This window comes from Thermobia domestica, chromosome 8, assembly GCF_964235325.1.
Source record: "Thermobia domestica chromosome 8, izTheDome1.hap1.1, whole genome shotgun sequence".
NCBI classification, from domain to species: domain Eukaryota; kingdom Metazoa; phylum Arthropoda; class Insecta; order Zygentoma; family Lepismatidae; genus Thermobia; species Thermobia domestica.
This window is the reverse complement of record NC_137461.1, coordinates 10,526,684-10,547,170: the sequence shown is the minus strand read 5'-3', so window position 1 is coordinate 10,547,170 and position 20,487 is coordinate 10,526,684. Positions and strand designations below refer to the sequence as shown.

General features: G+C 35.0%; 1 protein-coding gene across 1 annotated transcript in view; it reads right to left on the bottom strand.

The window, feature by feature from the left end:
- Window positions 1-20,487, bottom strand: part of LOC145692684 (uncharacterized) — a 279,895-nt gene that overhangs the window by 9,640 nt on the left and 249,768 nt on the right. Inside the window, exons 54-56 of the mRNA XM_081768066.1 lie at window positions 16,421-16,492; window positions 12,194-12,271; window positions 437-481 (exon numbers count right to left, since the gene is read on the bottom strand). Coding sequence (XP_081624192.1) covers window positions 437-481; window positions 12,194-12,271; window positions 16,421-16,492 — 195 coding nt within the window. The remainder of the gene's footprint in view (window positions 1-436; window positions 482-12,193; window positions 12,272-16,420; window positions 16,493-20,487) is intronic.

Sequence of the window (20,487 nt, the reverse complement as noted above, 5' to 3'; positions counted from 1 at the left end):
AGTTCTGTAAAGAAGAATTAAAATTAATCGCTACTGCTCTGAAGACTGGTGAAAGAGTTGCAAAGTGATGTTTTAATTAATTAATTTAGTGTGTTTTTAAGGGTTTGTGCCAAGTCTGAACATCAAATAAATGTTCTTTAGCAACTATAAGTTAAACAGTTTTTGTTGGAGATTGTTATGGATTATTTGCACTCTTGGCTCCCGTTTGTTGTTGGATTCTGAGAGTGCAAATAGCTGAATGTGAACTTATTATATGTTTTTTCCTTTGAATTGTGCTAACTTTCTCGTCATTTTTATCCTCCTCTTGATTATTACTTGTAGGTTTTTTAAACCAAAAGCGGCTAAAGTGTGTAACTTCCGTGCAACAATCATAAAGTAAGGGAGTGACAGTACTTATCTATTACCATACGTTGTATAATATATTGAAAATACTCACTGTTTGGTATTTGTGCTGAAGATTTCTTTTCTTCTTGTTTGTAATCTACGAAAAGCAAAATATATATGTTATAATAAATAGTAAGGTATAATTTAGCATTGGAGGAACCTTATATATCATATTTCCTATAAGAGTTCATTAGAGCTAATAAATCAGCTAAGATTTTGTTGTGTGTACCTTTTTCTACTATTGAATGGATTTTAGCACTCAAGTTTCATTTTTAAAAATTTCTCAAATCTATGATAAGAGTTAGAATATGTCCCTTCTATTTTACTTTAAACACCACTGAAGAATCTTTTCATTAATATATATACAGTGGCGTATTTAGGGGGGTGGCTTCCGGGCTTAAGCCCCCCCGAAATATTACTTAGTATAGTAAATTCACATTTTCACATTTTCAGGCAAAGCCCCCCCCGAAAGTTAGCAAAGCCCCTCCCGAAACAAAATCGTAAATACGCCACTGTATATATATATATATATATATATATATATATATATATATACGTATGTATGTATGTATGTATGTATGTAGCGATATGCCTATCCATTATGCGAAATATATATAATTCTTTCACGTTGTGAAAGGCGGGAAAATGATAGTCTTAAGCTATTATAATTCTTTATTCACTCTGACTTATTACAGGGGTGCCAACAGAGGGGGCTATGACGCAAACTGCGTCATTGAAATATTTGGGGGGGGTTAAAAATCTATATAAATATGTTTGAGGAGGTGTAAAAATTAATCGAAAAGATTATTTTTTCATGGAAGAACACCTACGGATAGACAATTGGGGGGGTGCGTCATGGACATAAAGCGGAGTGGGCACCACTGGTTACAGCATTATTAATTTCATGACTTTCTTTGGCACTTTTTTGCAACTTGAAACACAACTTAATGTTCACGCCTTGTTTGAAATGCATTATGCGCGACAGATACTTTAAAAACAACCTCACTCTAGCGGCTCTCAGCGCTGACTGACAAGCCAGAACGTGTTCCAACTTGACGCTTCCTGTCTCAACGGATCAGGCTTTCGGGCAAATTAGGGGTCAGCCACATATTACGTAACGCTATTTTTGACCAATTTTACCCCCTCCCTCCCCCTTGTCACACTTTGTAAAACCAAGTCGAAACCCTCTCCCCTTTGTTAGGTAACACTTTTTGATTTTTTTCAATAATTTTGTTTATTTTTTGGGTTATTACAATAAAAAAGCTATTTTTAATGGCAGTACTTTTTATTACACAATGCTTGTATTCTGAATATATTTGTAGTGTTTTTCTCCATCAAATCAAAGTATTAGAAAATGGTATTACCGTAATTGAGAAGCTTGATGTAATAAGGGCGTAAGCGAGTTTACACCCTTTTTTCCATCAAACGCATTTGTGGCTTTTGCCATACTTGTTTAGCCTCCTGGCAACATTTCAATTCAATATCAGAATAAAATGCTGCATATTACATTGTTTTATGTAAGAAAAAACACTACCGTACTTAAATTTTCAACATCGTTTCTCTACAACTGCATGTTTCAAACTTACGTGCGTATTGCATCAAACTCCTCAATTATATTTTAATCCCATAAGGTTGTTTCATTAATCAGTCTTAATTCTACGAAAAACTGCATTACTGCCGTTTTCCCAAGGAGTAACTCATCCTTTTAGGTCACAGATGACCGGCAGGGAGGATATGCTTCCGGAAGATGAAGTTGAAACAGGATCTAAAGAACGGACATATACCTTTTTTGGGGGGGATACAGGATGTTCCATGTATTTGAAGTTTGTCGAAGAAGCAAAGAAGTTCTCTTTCTCGTCGACCACAGATTCGAAGTGACTGCACAGGTGAAAGAGCAGGGACATATCGTTTATGAACAAGCTTTTAAGTATCTTTTTTGGACTTTAAACTTCAGTTTATAAAGAATGCGAATAAACTCGATTTCTCCAGAAATATTCAAATCCAAAAATGGGGAAAAAAATACGAGATGAATATCCGAGAAATTAGGTTTTCAATATCTTATTTTGCTCTTCAAATTGTGGATTCTCCCGTTAGGAATGCGCACGAGACGAGTCGAGACAGGATTTTCCTGACAAAATTCGAGTCGAGACACGGCTCTTCCAATAGAGAACTATACATTTTTCGAGTCGAGACATCACTTTTACAACACATTTTTGAGACGAGACAGTCACAAATCTTGTCTCGTGCGCATCCCTATCTTCCGTCGCTGAAATATTATTTCACGAATAAGAGTTTCCTTTTGTTTTAAATGTTTTAAATCAAAAGTTTTTAAATAATATTCTCAGAAATAGCGATAGATGTGGGAACGAGAAGACATTTTCAAGTGGTGGTTACGATCACTAACAACTAACTCCAGAAAAGTGTGTGCCGCAAATGTAATGCTGCGATGGTCACAAAACGGAGTTTTATTGTATTGTAATATACGCGGGGTTCGTTATCAGTCATGCCGGTGTCTACTAGCGCCTTCGAATTTCTTCTACATGATTCAATTTATAGGCTACATGTTCGCAATTTCTTAAAGCAATAGAAATAATTATTAATTTATTTATAATAAAGAAAAGAACTAAATAAAATTATTCGCTTAAAAGATTACATATAAACATGAGAATCAAAATAAAATTTACAGCAAAAAAAAGAAACATGCGTTACGTAACGAAGACAAAAACCCTCTCCTTTCCCTTGTCACATTTCGTAACGCAAGGCCGAATCCCGTCCCCCGGTTGGAGCGTTACGTAATGTATGGACGACCTCTTACATCAAATGGTTGTTGCGTCAGTAGTTGCTGCTGAAAAAAGTCATTCACCGTACTTTTTGATAACACCTTGTATATACAGAGAAGATAAATCAAAGGAAATATATCACAAATCAGAAAAGACAATAAGAATGGAAAGATAATTAGAGAAGAAAAGGTTTCGATCTAAGATGAAAATATCATATCGATGGAAAGTAAGGATTGAATTACAACCAGCGCTTTGGAATATGAGAAATCTGAAAGCAACTTAAGTCAATAATAGACCTACTGGGTTAATTGAGGTTTTGGGGAAAAGAAGAAAAAAGGAAACAAATCAAGAGAAGAATGATTAGCTGAAGTTTTCGAGTCCGTAATAGTGTCATTAGGAAAGAAAAACGAATATAAAACGGTATGAAGAGTAGAAAATATTAAGTCTAATAGACATTGGTGAAAATTGTACTACGTAGTTCGGTTTGAAAGGAAAGATCAAAGACTCGTAAGAAAATTATAGTGACCCAGTGATGAGTGTTCGAACAGAAGAAAATATAATTGAAAGAGGAGTTTGATAAGAAAGTTACGTTTCACCAACATTATTCAATAGGCTATCTATTAGACAGGGGTGCCCACAAGGGGGGGCTATGACGCAAACTACGTCATTGAAATATTTGGGGGGGGTAAAAATCTATATAAATATGTTTGAGGGGGTGTAAAAATTAATCGAAAAGATTTTTTTTTAATGGAAGGACACCTACGGATAGACAATTGAGGGGGGTGCGTCATGGACATGAGGGGGGTGGGCACCATTGCTTATTATATTAGAATCACAATAAGTTTTGTCAGATCTTCACTTACTAGGAATGCATACCTTCTCTAGAGCTTTCGCTACTAAGTAAAAAAAGAAGAAAAAGATTGCAAAGTAATGGCTTAATAAGGGTTAACTTTTGTGCTCTGCAGGTCGTGATCGTCTCAGTTAAATAGGCTCAACAATGAAAACAGGTCAACCACATGAATCACAAACAATGCCATACGCGACTATATGATTTCTGTGTTTAAACTGGAAACAAATGCAAGTAGGATAGAACGAGCAGAAAAATATGTCAACGATTGTGGTATGTGGTTAAGTGAGCGAATAGTACAACGGTTGCTTTATAACTTTGGAAACGATGATAAAGCCCCCTCGGATGCACCACAAACTCTTACGGAACTCAAAAAGGCATTCACAACGAAGCACTTACAATATGTATTGACGCTGACATGTCTTTACAGACAGATTGCTACTGGTGATTAAAATTATTTATGATTTTTAAGTACATTGTACTTCATGTTAATGCTTTTTCCTTGTAACTTGAAAAACGACAGAACTTGAGTACCTAATATTTCTTTATATTTCAGAAATCTTCATGCGTCTTCTACATAAAATTTTTCAATATTAAGAAGCCATTAAGTGTCGAACTATGGACTACTAAACTATTTAATTTAGGAAGGAATTGAAAGAGGCGAACTTTGTTTTTCCCAAGGAACATTGACTCAACTACGAACCCACCATCGATTATCTACATAAAAGTTTAATATATCGCAATAAAATCAGAAACGAATCCATCTGCTCCTCACTCGTTTTATTTTCCGTCTTGATAATTTTCTTTGTATTATCCTTTCCTCACTCGTAACATTTAGGTATGACTTATTTCTGTCTACCAGGAAGCTCAGGGAAAGCAATATACTACAACAATAAACACAATATTTCTCATCATTTTAATATGACTAATACTCAAGTCCGCAATGTCAGCGCACTATTATGTGGAATCATTTTTGGTAGATTAAATGCTTTCTTGGAGAACATCGCTTTCTCTCGCTGAGGGAGAATAACTGTTGGACATCCAAGCAGTTTGGTGTTAAGCAACATCGACCACTTTTGAGACAAATTTCTAAGGCAGACTGTTTTAGAATGGTTGATCATATCTGGTGGCCCAGTATATACAAACCAGGTGATAGCGAAAACTCTGACCTAGTGTTTGGGGTAAAGAATGAACCAAATTGGAAAAATTTAATTCTGTGAATAATCAATAGTCAATACACTTGCCAAGGATCCTAATTAATCTTTATCAGCTTTCATCATCCTCAATTCAGTTTCTTTTAGCCTTCGCTCAAGGCAATGCTTAATTTATTTTATTTCTTATGTAACTTTAGCTGAGTCCAAGTTCTGTAATCCATGATATTGTATAATTACATGCCAATACTTGCATGGTTCTAATTATGAAATTCTTTTCAACTGTAGTCTACCGAAGGATAATTGACAATGCAAGATTATGCTAAAATACATTTTCTTCAAATTTCTGCCCATACTAATTAAGTCAAAGCACACTACTGTACACTTTTTTCCCATTTTACGGTGAAACATCCGCTATACAGTATTTGTTACACCAGCACGAAAAGCACTGCTGGTGAAAATGATCTAATCTGTCCTTCTCTAGATACATAAGTAATGACTGTCTTTCTACTATTAATCACAGAATACCTCGGAAAGTGAATATAAATCTAATTTTAAAAATAAACAAATATATTAACCCTTTTCTTGGCAAGGAGACTTGTGTGGCTCAGAAAAAATACTGGATGCGACTTCCGTGCCATTATAAAATAATAGATAATTGCACATTTTAGTCACATCTTTTATTTAGACAAGGCTGTGATGTAATGTATCCCATAGATACATTGCCAAAATAAGTAGTCAAAGAACGACAAATGTTCAAAAAATTTTGTATACTAAAGGATACATTGTCAAGAAAAGCGTTAAGATTATATTAATTTTGTCTTGGCTGACTGCAATAATAGTCAAAAAATTATTTTAATTCCATATGTTTGTGGGAAATGTTTCCCATGCTAGCCATGTTTGTTTGATTCGATAGTAACGTTCCTTTATGGAACATCAGTAGTATGAGAAGCGATTGAAATGTCCATGACATAACACAACATGGCACCCTACCACAAGTTTCATTTCGTATTTTAAGTTTACCATGTGCAGTAAATAAAATCTCAGTTTTTATATTGTCTTCAATGACAGTGTTCTAAGTCAAATAAGTACGCGTTTGCTATTTCAAATAAAGAAAACATGAATTTCGTTTTCTAGTAAACAACTTCTTACTTGTAGAAAAAGAAAACAAATGTTTAAAAAGTGTCACTACCCAAACTTCTTGCCGTTTCACTAAATGGTGCACAAGTGATTCACTGAATTTCCTTTTAGTCGTACTAACATCATAACGCTAAGCGTTTGAGATTTCAAAAGAAAATCTCTTTTGAGAAAATGTTAAACAAAATTTATGTTTTTGTTTTTATGTACTATGTTTCTTATAAAATACATTTCACAACGAACTTATGAAACAACAATACTACTTAAGAAAGACAAGTTGTTCTTCGCCAGAACAATGCTGCGGTACAGATAACTTAACACCTATGGCCAAAACTGTCGAAATATACTGCGAACTAGTAGTTCATCTCCTATATTCTCCAGATTTGTCCCTTCTTGCCTTTTTTCCTTTCCAAGACCTGAGACGTGCCTTGTTAAAAGAATTCCACCTGATGAGTAGATTGTGCTTAATAGAAACGCCTATATAGCAGAATTTGACAAATGTTATTTTTGAAGAAATTCTTGGAGAAACATCGAACAAAATATTTCGAAGTGAAAGGAAATTATGTCGAAAAATAAGGTGATTTTCAGTTAAAAACAACAACAACAACAATTGTTTCATTTCAAAGTTACAAGTTTATTAAGCTTCCCTCGTGTTTATACAAGGTACAAGGAAATCCGAAAACAAGAAATCATATCCTAGACTTCTACTTCAAAGCCAAGAAAAACGTTTAGAAAACGAAAGATCACAATTTCCCCACATAAAGACTTCTATATAGTTCTAACACAACGATGCATATAACCACTCGCCTGGGGCGAGTGGTTCATCAGGGCGCGCGAGAATTAATATCATACCGAAGGTAAGTGAATGATTTCTATTGTGGGATTTGGGCTAGTAGCTTTTTTTTCTTGGGCGAGTAAAATTTTGTTGCTTATTTGCATTCCTGTTCTAACACTATTATTATTATTATTAGCAACATGAACGATTTGTTAAGCTGTTTTTCATTATTTACAACAACATTTCATTATTTACATCTTTATTTTATCCAGCACATACGAAGTGCAATAATAAACAAAAGAAGCCCTAATGAAGCATTACAATATAATTGCAATGCTCATTTCGTTATTGTGCTCATAAATCACTTTAATCGCTTTATTATGCACTTAAAATGTTTCATTAAGTACATATTTTGTAATTTGTTCTATATTGAATATATTGTAATATTTCATATGAAGTTGTTTACAAACAAATTTACGCATTAAGTGTTTATAAACACCACCTTGCGCTTTATTAAGAAAAAGTTTTATCAGTCGGACCTGCAATTACCTGCAGATAACATTTAGCTCCTCCCACGGAGCAAAAAACAAAATAAAAGCAGCATCGCCACCGCCACCCTAAAAGCACTATAAATTAAACAAAAAAAATTAGCTTAGTACCAGTTTTCTGGTAACCTTTCTTTAATTTGCTATAAAACTTTTAAAGTAACCTAACCCCAGGCCTTTAGTTTGCTACAAAACCTATTTTATTTCCTACCTTAGCCTGCTATGGGGATCTGTCTAAAAATCCCAACCTCAACCGCTTAACCTCTACGGGGCTCTGTTGGCAACTTAACCCGCCTCTGCTTGCTACGAAGCATTGGTTCCCTAATTCCACTCCTCTTAGCCTGCTACAGGGCTCTGTTAAAAATCCTGTCTGCGACCTTACAGTCAAAAACCACCTATACTCACCCTAATTATAAAAAATCAATTTGTATAGTATTTTATACAAATACTTTTATAAAAAAAATTTTATAAATAAAAATACTAGTAGTAAAAATCAATTCCAAACACTCTTTTTATTAACAGCTCTACCTCTTCCTATATATATAAAACAAAACTACACAAAGTTTTACAATATCTTGAATGGAGGGAAAATCTTATGGTTTGTATTTACTCCTTATGCAACCTACACGCAAAATAAGTAATAAGCTGTATTGTAGCCACTTGAAAATTAATTTTAGCAAGTAGCATTGACACGCGTAAAAGACGTGAAGGAATTTGATTTTTACGGCGTAACATTTCATTACTTAATACTAAAACTTCAAATGCTAGTTGATTCCTACCATTTCCGGTATTAGAGAGATTGGATTGGAGATTGAATATGTTCAAAGAATGCTTAATTAGTTTTAGAATATCGCTTCTCGCCATCTATTACGGTTTTGGCTCTATAGTGATTAACGTTAAAACCGGAAGTGGTTAATTCCTGCCACTTCCGGCTTTAGTAAAGGCTTAATAGCGGTGGCACATACTCTTAGAACGCTATATCGATTTAAAAAAATTTTTTGATAATTGAATTAACTAACTCTATTGATTATGAAACCTAGAGGTTCAATGCTGCGCACCAGTAGCTCTCTCCACTGACTCTCCATGACAGTTGCGTAACCAGGGGGTGCAAACGCGACTTGTGCCCCGAACACCGAACTGGGAGACGCAAAACTGCGCAAATATTAATTTGCACTATAAGGAAAGGAAAGGAGTTTTAGCAAACTAAATATAAGAAAAAAAATTCCTTCAGAAACTTAACAGGATGACAGCAATTCACCAACCTTAGGATCATATCGAGAGAGCATAAGTTAGCTTCAAAGCTGTCTATTCATGACATTGTAAAAATCTTTGTAGCCAAAAGAGCCCGCAAAGTTAAATTTTAGTTCCAGCGTTTTGTGTTTTCATTTAACTTACATTGATTTAAGAGATTTGTAAAATGTCCGAGTATAATACTCGAGTCGTTGACTGCTTGTTATAATTAACTATTCTATTCTAAATCAAGAGACTGTTGATTCATTCTACACATATATGCACATCCCGATATAATTCCAAAAACATTGTGATTTGCAGCTATTATGATAAGACTATAAGAAAATGTCAAGCATGCTACTCTCAGATAGTTTGGCAATCAAATACTAATTAGTTTGGTGTTTTAAGTTATACTAAAAATTAAATTATGTACTGCAACTTTAAAATCAAGCTTTACCACTTGAAGAGAAAATGAAATAGGAGAATTAGTGTTTGAAGGTAGTATCAGGTGTAGTCGGAGAGCGTTTTGGTTTGGTTGGGCAGGAAGGGTGAGTCGCTAAGGCAAGTTCTTGCCCTGGGTGACAACTAGCCTAGTTGTGTCGTTGCTCCATGATTATTTCAATCCAGTTTGTATTTTGTACTTTGTGGTGGCTTAGTGGTAGAGCGTTCACCCCGGTGCTTGGGGTCCCTCGTTCGATCCGAGCTCGCGCCGTGTGAACTTTGTGGTGGACAAACACCGTGCTCGTGGGTTTTCTCGGGGTTCTCCCGTTTCCCTCACTTTCTTCGTTCCACCATTTCACTCATCTCTCATCATCACCGTCTCCTTTAGCCTAACCGGTATAACCGTGGGACGTAAAACTTAAATATTTCATTTCATTTTAATTTTCGATACAAAGCTAATGTGAATGGAGTTATAGGATTACTTCTACCAAGTTTTAAGTTATATCATCCTGCTTGCAAAGTAATTATTTTTAAAAAAATCGAAAATGCTTATAATATTTTATTTAAGTATATTTATTTATATGAATTTCCCAGGATTAAGGTTATTATCTTTTCTTCTGTCTGGTTAAAAAAATACAATTTTATAAACAATATACAACTTAAAATCTATAAATGCTATTAAAATATGTACCTCAAAAAGGATACTGTTAAATGATGTACTTGTATGTCAAAAATAAAAAGCTGATTATATGAGCAACATTTTACTTTTTCTGAGGAGGGTCTCTGGCCAATGTCTGCCCTGGGGTCCCGCCTGGCCTTGTTACGCCACTGCTTACAGGTTTCTAAATAGTGTCACTGTACCTACCCAAACTTTCAAAGCCTTTGTATCTGAAAATCATGTCAGTATGAGATATCATTATTTTCCCCCAAGGTCTTCAATTATTTTTAGGCCAATCCCCAAATTTTTGTATCTATACATAAGAAAATGAAAGCCAAACGTTGTACAAATGCTCCCTGTCACCACAGTATACAAATCATCTAGTTTGTTACGCTCGTGACACATTCGATTGTCCATAACCATGGGACGTAAAACTCAAAGATTTCATTTCAGTTTTTCACATTCGATTGTCAGTGTTACCAACCTATTTACAATAGTATGTATAACATTATTTGCTAGAGAATTTTCTTAACGTAGGTATAGGTAACTTGATATAAATATTACTACAAGAACTGAGAAAGGTATATTTGTTGTCACCGATCTCTCCGCGCATCCCAATTGTCAGTGTTGCCATTCAGTTATAATATTTTATTCTTCTTTTGATATTTTCTAGATAAATTTTGTTATTTTGACCATTCTTATGATTCTCTGTACCCCTCACATTATTCGCATTCAATCTGATACCAGTATATTTTCCAATAACGAAAGATATCTATTCTGTGTTTCATCCACCACAGAATAATCCACCACCATCTGTGTTTCATCCACCACCATCTAATTTGTCAATGTTGCCAGCCTATTTCGAAATGAATTTTTTGAAAATTAATTTGTAACATTCATAGTTTCCGCATGACGTTCTTCAAAAGTATTTCCTGCTACTGTCAAGAAAGAAGTCTATTTTAACCAATCTAGTAGGCCCTAAGATTTCATTGTTGCTACCTCTCAGCAATATCTTTTTTAAAAATTGAATTGAGGTCAAATATCATCACTTCAATGCGGAATTAAGCACCTTCATCTTGGGACTCAGAATCTAACAAGAATGAAGCCATCTGATAGTTTTTTTTTTCTTTGGATGCCATAACTTACTGCTCCAATCAGCTCTGAACCAAGACTTTTGTAATAATTCGTATAACACTGTCTTACTTCAAAGAATCCCCGCCAGTTGGCAGCACAATGCAATGTATTATCGCTACGAAATATTCTGTATCATCAGTTCGACTAAAGTTGAATATCGCAGCGAAAGTATTATTCTATGCCTCAGAGCTTATTCTCATATGGCCTCGTTGCTGAAAGAGACGCTAAACACAAAATCATATTTAATCAATCTTTCTTTTGAAAATGACAAGTCTAGGATAGATATTTTATTCGCACGAATCTAACAGTAGACTATAAACAATATTTTAATATTACATACATCACGTTCTATGTATAATTATACACTGTAAAAAATTAGTGTTGAAACAACACGAAATGACTACCACTTTAGCGTGTTACTTGTGTGTTAATTCAGCAGCAAGCACATCGCTTTCTGAGCATATTAGAAATAACTCGTTACTACCTGAGAGAATTTGCATTGGTGTTTATCGTTTAATATTAACAAAGCTTTGCGAAATATATTTAGCACTTGTGCCATGTAACGAATAATGTTCTATGTTTCCTGTTACCGATCACAATAATATTGTTGCAAACCTTTGAATCGTCTGACAACAGTTACATAAGCTACAGTTCTGCTATCTTCTGTTCATACGTGCTAAGACACAAGAATAACCAATAAGGAAAATAGATGGAAGCATTCCTATCTGTGTAGCTGTTGTCAGATGATTCACAGGTTTACAACAATATTATTGTGACCGATTACAGAAAACATAGAATGTTATTAGTCACTTACCATAAATGCAAAATGTATTTCGCTAAGCTTTTACTCATGCCAAACAGTAAAAATCTATGCAAATACTCACAGCCAGTAACAAGGTACTTTTTATATGCTCTGAAGGGATGTCTTGGTGTCGAATTGACACACAAGTAACAAGCTAAAGTTGTAGTCATTTTGTGTTATTTCAACGCCTCGTTTTTTGCTGTGTACAAGTAACTTTTCACCGTCATGTTTTCTGCATAACTTTAGAGACACTTGAGTTCATGCATTTCGTTGAACGATAATTTTGCGTCGTACTATACATGTACTCACCATTTATGTAGTCCTTTTTCGCTTCGTAGAATGAATTAAGATCAGCATTTCTTTCCCCCCGTAATTTGTTTTCCAAATCTGAAACAGATTAATCAATTACTAGTGGTAATAGTATTAGTATTAGAATTCGTTTTACTAATATTATACAAGATGTATCAAAAGTTCAGGGCCATATGCCAAATCCCTTATGAGTACAGATAAGAAAAAAGTGGAGAGAGAAAACTTGTTGGACGGAATGACGGAACTTTCCAATCCCACAAAATGTTCTAGATTCACATTGAGAATGGGGACTAATCCCAATAATAGCTATAAGCAGAGAGGACTAAAGCTCGGGTTCTAACACATGTTCAAATCACCTTATATACCCAATGTGTTTTAAAAATAACTGGGTCTCAAATATCTAAGATCAAACCATATTCACGAAGAAATTAAATGTGGACTAAAAGCAGGGAATTCGTGTTATTATTCAGTTTGAAATATCATGTTGTAGCGAATTCTGTAGAGAAATTTGAAGCTTAAAATATATAAAACTATAATTATATCTGTTGTGCTCACGGTCGGATTAAGAGAGGGCTTAAGGGGGCTGTAGCCCCGGTCCTTCTGGTGGACAGGGTCTCCACAATGATCAAACTCTCAACTGTCTATCTTAAAATATCATAAAGATACAATCATCATTATAAAATAAAATATGACCAAAAATATGAGACATATTCCCTTAACTTTTCTACTGTACGTTTACAGAAATGTATTACGCGAAGTCAACAAATGCGATGGGGCCACATATTTTTTCTAGTCCCGGGCCTCCAAATGTGTTAATCCAGCCCTGTTTGTGCTGTATGGTTGCGAAACATAGTCCCTTACTCTCAAGGAAGAACGTAGACTAAAAGTATTTGAGAACAAGATCCTGATATGAATATTCAGAACCAACAGTAATGTGAATGGGCAAGAGCGGAAACTTCATAATGAGGAACTACTTAACTTATATCATTTACCAAATATCTAGTTTACCAAATACCAAATATAAAATTAAATTAAAATCAAATTTAGAGTTATCAAATCTAGGAGGCTTAGATGGACAGGTCATGTACCCAGGATGAAAGAAAATAGGAACGCTTTCAAAATTTTAGCTGGAAGTCCAATCGGAAAACGGTCATTAGGAAAAGCTAGGCGCAGATGGGAGGAGAATGGATCTCGCAAAAATATGAATACAAAGTAGAAACTGGATCCAGTTGGCTAAAGATAGAATTCAATTGAGAGCTTTTATGAAAGCAGCATTAAACCTCCGAGTTCCATAGACCATAGAGTTAGTTAGTTAGTTAGTTAGTTAGTTAGTTAGCTAGCTAGCTACCTAGTTAGTTAGTTAGTTAGTTAGTTAGTTAGTTAGTTAGTTAGTTAGTTAGTTAGTTAATTAGTTAGTTAGTTAGGTGTTTCGCCCAAGATTTTGGTGCTTTGTACAGCAAAACAACCGATCGATGTGACTCGCGACATTATTAGACTTCCAATTAGTAACGTCGCGCGGAAAGCAGAAGACCGTAAAGAAAAGCGGAAATTAATATCCATATTCGCAAAACTCTGGTTTCACGGTACTCAGTCATAGATTAACGACTAGACACTAAGGAGAAAACGAAAAACATAATTAACAAATAAGAAACGACTACATTCAAAATAATTCATCGCATATTGTTCTCAACTGAAAACTAAGAAATAGCTATGTAGTTGAAAATTTACTACAGCCCATCAATACAAAGAATTTGTTTACAGATTAGAATAAATGGAGGCTGATGTCTGCTATAAGCTGATTTTTTGTGACGTGACCTATCCTGTGTTACCCAGACTGTCACCATGATTCCAACGATAAATCATTTATTAAATTCGATTAAGGCGTTTGATTTCCAGAGTGCAACTAATTGACATGAATATATACCCATATAGGATATGTCAAGTACAATGCACTCCTCTTGGCTTGGCAATATTTCCGATAATTATTAATGAATATTTCCTGTTAAAATAATAATGGAGTATGTATTGTATACACTGTTCATATCACATATGATATATTTCATAATTCTAAATACCACATTACATCAATAAAGTATATTACTTCTATCATTAAATGTATGCAAATTGATAATTATAAAGTAAATACGCTTTGTACAGAAGTAAGTTTAAAGAGTGTAGGAAAATAATAATAATAGCATAATTTCCAATATATAAGAGTAATCGAAATAGAATAAACATGTATGTGTCACGCACTTTGTCCCTAATATTGAAATTTAGAAAAATCTCTATATACATCTGCTATTGCTAATGACATAATAAATGAAAGTGCTACAGAAGATATACAACAAATTTAGTCTAGCTAATGAAATTTTGTGACTAAGTAATAGAGAGCATCCCTGGTAAAATTGTGGTTCTCGCCAAATGACCTTTGTCGTGGACTAATACCATATATGGTTTTCTCGGAGCTTTCCCGTTTCCTTGTACTTCATTCTACCGTCATCATCCATCTCACCACTACTGTCTTTCTTATTCTCGGAACATAATAGTGGGACCTTACACTTTAATTAATGTAGTGTCCACACTAAGAAAAAGTATAACTTACTTACTAAACATAATTATAAGTATGGTTATCAAAATAATTTTAAAAAAATCTGAAGTTAGAAGGATGCGATAGTCCAGGTTGTCAACGGTTCGGTGCGACCATACTATTGACTTGCTGGTGCTGGTGTGTTAGGTGAAATACGTACTACGTAAAGAGCAATAGAACGGCACTGTGAGGTGTATTGAGCAGACGGCGATTTTCAAACTAAGCAACGTTAGTGCTCGGTTATGTGATGTGAGTGTGACGAAAGTGGCTTTGAGTTGAGCGTGTTGCGAAGGACAGTGTCGAAAGTGATGACAGGGGACAAAACTCACATTAAAACCACATCGACGTATAGGAATAGTATCGGAAGAAAACCTTCAATAATAGGTCCCGCTGAACATTGCAGCACATTGTCGCTCAGAAACATCACGCGACTGTGGTATAAGTTGCGAAGAAACTCTACTTTCCACAGCCTGACTCGACACTCACAATCCAACAAAAGTGACATGATCCGACAGACTATTTCAGGTTGCATGCGCAAAAACCGCAGATAAGGAAGCATCACGCTTAAACGACTCCAATGGTATAATGAACATTCACCATGGACCAATGATGATTGAAAACTTGAAATACGATCAGATGACCCATTGTTCACCTTATTTCAAACCATGTGTTGTATTTAATGGACGCCCAAAGAAACATATGAACCAACGTTTCTTCGCCCAACTCTGAAAAATGACACGGATCTATGATGTAGGCCACAATGTCTTGGTTTCCAGTAAGTTTTGTGCTAATGCTTACCGGTTTACCTTGGTTATGTCACCATTAACGGCAGGACATACATTCTATGGTTTAAGTGTTGTTTTCGGGTAATTAAGCTATATTCCAATATCATAATCCAACCATTCACATTATCATGTCCGTTATGCTGAGTAGTTTGAGGAACATCAGGATACATTGAACACATCATTTGGCTACTTAATCTCCAGAACTGAAGGCCAGTTTGGAGACATGAATCCAGGCAGATTTTCGCATCTAACCTCTCTCACCGAACTGAGCGATGCATTGCACAAAAAATGTAATATTTCACTTGCTAACATTCACGACCAAATATGACTGCATTCCACATTGCATCGTAAATTTTCTGAAGACAGAAGGTGGCCCAAGTAACTAACTCTATGGCCTATGGAACCCGGAGGTTCAATGCCGCGTTCACAAAAGCTTTCCATTGACTTCTATCCTTGGCTACCTGCATCCAGTTTCTACTTTGTATTCCAATTTCTGCGAGATCCATCTTAATATTGTCCTCCCATCTGCGCCTAGGTCTTCCTAATTGTCGTTTTCCGATTAGTCTTCCAGTCAAGACTTTGAAAGCGTTTCTACTTTCTTCCATTCTAGCTAGCTACATGACCTGCCCACCTAAGCCTCCTAGGCTTGACGACCCTATCAATGTTGGGTAAACCGTATAAATTATGTAGTTCCTCGTTATGAAGTTTCCTCCATTCCCCATTCCCGTTCCTCTTGGGTCCGAATATTCGTCTCAGGATCTTGTTCTCAATTACTTAACGTCATATTAAATTAGTGAGCTACAATATTTATAGATATTTCTACTATTTTGATAACTATTTGTATATATCACGTACCTGCCTGAACAATTTCCCAATACTTCGGCCTCCGATCTAATTTCTTTGCTTTCGGCATCAATTTTTGAAGTTCTGTAAAAGAGAATAGAACCAAGACAGAGCAGAAAATGCTAATGTGCAATAAACAAAAACAATCATTAATCGATATTTTCGTGAGTTTTTCTAAAGTGTTATTTTAACAGCAGAGTGTCCAATTCAAACATCGTGATTTCTAAACTAACCTTTGAACAAATATTTATTCAAATTTCATCGCACCTACTGGCTATAAACTAATTACTAATAGAAAAGCTAAACCTATTGAATAGTACGAGGTTGTCTTACATGTTAGTGAAAAAATGGTTTTACACGTTCACTAAAGTGAACAATATAAGTTTTCAAATGTTCCACTGCCATCATCATCATCATCATAAATATTAACACCCTTGAATACTTAATTGTAACAAATTCGGAAACCTTTATGTATTATAATTGTATTGTAGGCCTAACACTTCTGGTTTGATAGGACTTGCTTTCAATAACATCAATCAAGTGTATTGACTTCTCCACTTACTCTTTCTCTTTTTACCAAACTTTCTACCGCATTCCTTAGAATACATTTCTCTATACATCATTTGTCCCTCCAATATTAGCTGCACTTAAAAACCACATCATTATAATATAAACATGATCTCCTACCCACTTCTTCAGTATATCTGTACATGTTCTTTAGATACAAAGGGTTTTTCATAGTAAGATAGTGAAATCGGCCCTTGATTCAAATTGGGTTGTTATTGATGCAAAGCGTTACTCTTGACCTAAAACTACCTCAAAAAAATTTTGACCCCCTCCCCTTACCGAATTAACGTATGATACATGCTCAAAATTGAATATTTTTTTAAAATTTTGGTGGGGGTGTTCGAAAAATTTCGAAAGTTCTACAGATTGTAGATACTATCTAGATGTAAATGTGCATTTTTTTTAAATCATCGATGTGTATTTTGTTTATTTTTCTGTGTGTTGAAAATTTCAAAAAATTGTAGAAAATAGTTTGAGGGGAACGCGTCGCTGATTTTTGTTTAAAAAATTTGTTATACCCTTTGGTACAATATATATTTTTGTACCAAATGATTGCAACATTGTCAAAAAATACAACTGAAAACGAACGTGTTTTTTACACAGTTTTCCCATCATTTCAGGGCCCTTAAGGTGAGGAGTCCTTCAAACTATCCTTTGCTAAAGTTCACAATTTTCATTTCTCTTGCGTCTCTTCCGCTTCTGTCGTTCTTCGGCTGCTTTGATTGTGTTCATTTCGGAATAGAAACACCAAATATATCTCCGTAACAGTGCTTCTACTTCAACCGACTCATGCACAGCAAAGTTACACAGTTCGCGGTAGAGAACGCCACTGTGTGTGTGTCCAGTGAAGCAAGCACTGATAGATATAAGGAGCCGACGCGAAGTGTGTGTAACTTCATTGTGCAAGAGCCTGTTGCAGTGGAAGCACTGTTATGGAGATATATTTGGTGTTTCTATTCCAAAACGGACACAATCGAAGCAGCCGAAGAACGACAGAATCGGAAGGGACGCAAGAGAAAGAAAAATTGTGATCTCTGGTAAAGGATTGTTTGAAGGGGCCCTCAGTGAGAAAACTGCGCGAAAAACACGCTAGTTTACAGTTTTATTTTTTGGCAATGTTGTCATCACTTTCAGCCCCGGAAAAAATATATGTTATACCTAAGGGTATAACAATTTTTTAACCAAAAAATCAGCGACGTCTTCCCCCCAATTTTTTTCTATATTTTCAACACGCAAAACATAAAGAAAACACACATCGATGGTTTTGAAAAAATGCACATTTACATCTAAATAGTATCTACAATCTGTGAAACTTTGAAAATTTTTCGACCAGCCCCACCAACATTTAAAAATATTCAGTTATGAGTATGTATGATACGATAATTCGGTAAGGGAGGGAGTAGGTAGGGGGTCATTTTTTTTAAGGTAGTTTTAAGTCAAGGGTAACTTTTTGGGTCAATAGCGACCCAATTTAGATCAAGGGCCAATTTCACTATCTTACTAGGAAAGGCCCTTTAGGTGCAAACTAACGATGTTGCTATACATATAAGAAATTTGAATTATAACATTCTTTGTGAAATGAGATACTACAGGCCTTAGAAGTTGCCAGTGCAATATCAACCTTAGTAACATCCTAGCGATAATCAGCTCCAAACGACCCTTACGACGTTGAATAGAAAAATAACGTTTCCTTTAATTTGAATGAGAATTAGCAAATTTACAAAAGAAGTTGGTATCGAATAGCGAGATCGGAACGTTTCTAAACTTTGTTGTTTTCGAGATTTCATTGTCGAAAGAAACTGGTCACAAAAATATAAGCGTACCATTTTAATATATAGAATATCCTTCTACCCATCATCTTTCTTACCAATTTCTTATTGTTTCATTCTTCAAACCAACTAATCTTTACATTTCTTTCAGTAAGTAATTTTGAAACTAACTTTTTTTCGTATGTCCATCTTTCTGTTTCATGTGGTACAACTGACTCAGAACAGCTGAGTCTCGTAATATGCTTCTCGCTGAAAAGCCTATTTCGCCATTTTTGTTGTTGCTTATATTTCTCACGATTCATCTTGAAATTCAGAAAGTAGTACCATCTAGGCTGCCACAAAGATAAACTCTTTTATTTTCACTTGTTCAACTTATGTAGTTACCAAAGAGTTTCTTCTTGCAATCTCTGTTCATTCCATTTCTTTAAAATACTCTTCAATTTGTTAGGAATTATAGTATTATTTATAATGATTAATCTCTTTGTAAATGACCCATATCATTATTCGTCACTGATCACGCCTAACTTCGTGGAGTGGAAAGATTATAGGGGTTTGAAGCAAATTACAAGATCGTTGGAGCTTAAGACTCGTACTCGATCGTCATCTAAAAACATGTTACCTGATCAATGCTATAAATTTCTACTTAATAAAATAAACAATCATGTCTCAAAAAAGGCCTACTTTGATACAATTCAAGTTTGGTCATTGATAACTTGTATGAGAACTTAGCAAAGCACTGCATTTCCAGTTTCCTCATTTAGAAACATACTACATGCTAGTTTACTGCCTATTTTCAGCAAGTGAGCTGATTGCGAATATTTCAACACAATTTAAGATCTCCTTTGTTTTATTGGATTTCACCCCCTCTCCGGATCCCATGAGTCCTATTAAAGAAATATGTCTATTTTCTGTCGATCTTCTCTCTCGCTTTCGTCTACAGAGAAGACATCGCTGCTTTTTGCTTGCCTCAATGCCAATTTTCTGCTTGCCTTGCATGCAATTAGAAAACAACATGCCTTATCAAGTGTTCCATGTGTTCGATATACTTTCCCTCAATCATATTATGTTAGAATAAATCATAAAATTTCTGTAAGGTTCTGGTTTTGTAATGGTTCCTTCTTCAGTCTATCCTTTTGAGAGATGAGAATACCTTCTAAAGAAGGTATTTCCACGCTTTCTAAACATTACAGATACAATGAGAAAAACCAGAAAGGCTATTACTCACTGCAAAAAATATATCTAGCAGAATTTTCTTCTACATGCAACAGGTAGCGCTTTCGGAAGATGCAACTTCCTTCTTCGGCCTGTGGTAGACTTCATAAAGGATAAAAATATCAAAGACGGTTAAAAATTGCTTAAAAGGTTAGGATATGTAAAAAAAGACAAATCTGTCAGCATTAAAACACGCGGTAATTTTTTGTATCCTTTTTGAAGTCTGCCACAGGTTGAAGAAGGAAGTTGCATCTTCCGAAAGCGCTACCTGTTGCATGTAGAAGAAAATTCTGCTAGATATATTTTTTGCGATGACTAATAGCCTTTCTGCTTTTTGTCATTAAATATAATCCCTGCTCGCAATATTGTGATATTGTGATATACAGATATATTTTATTACATCTGTAAATATTTGATCAGTGGCACTAATACAACCTTGTGGCTATTATATATATGTTATCTTAGAAATTAATCATCCGTTAATAAGTACTGTACTATTGCATACATTATTGTATACTTCGGATCATTACC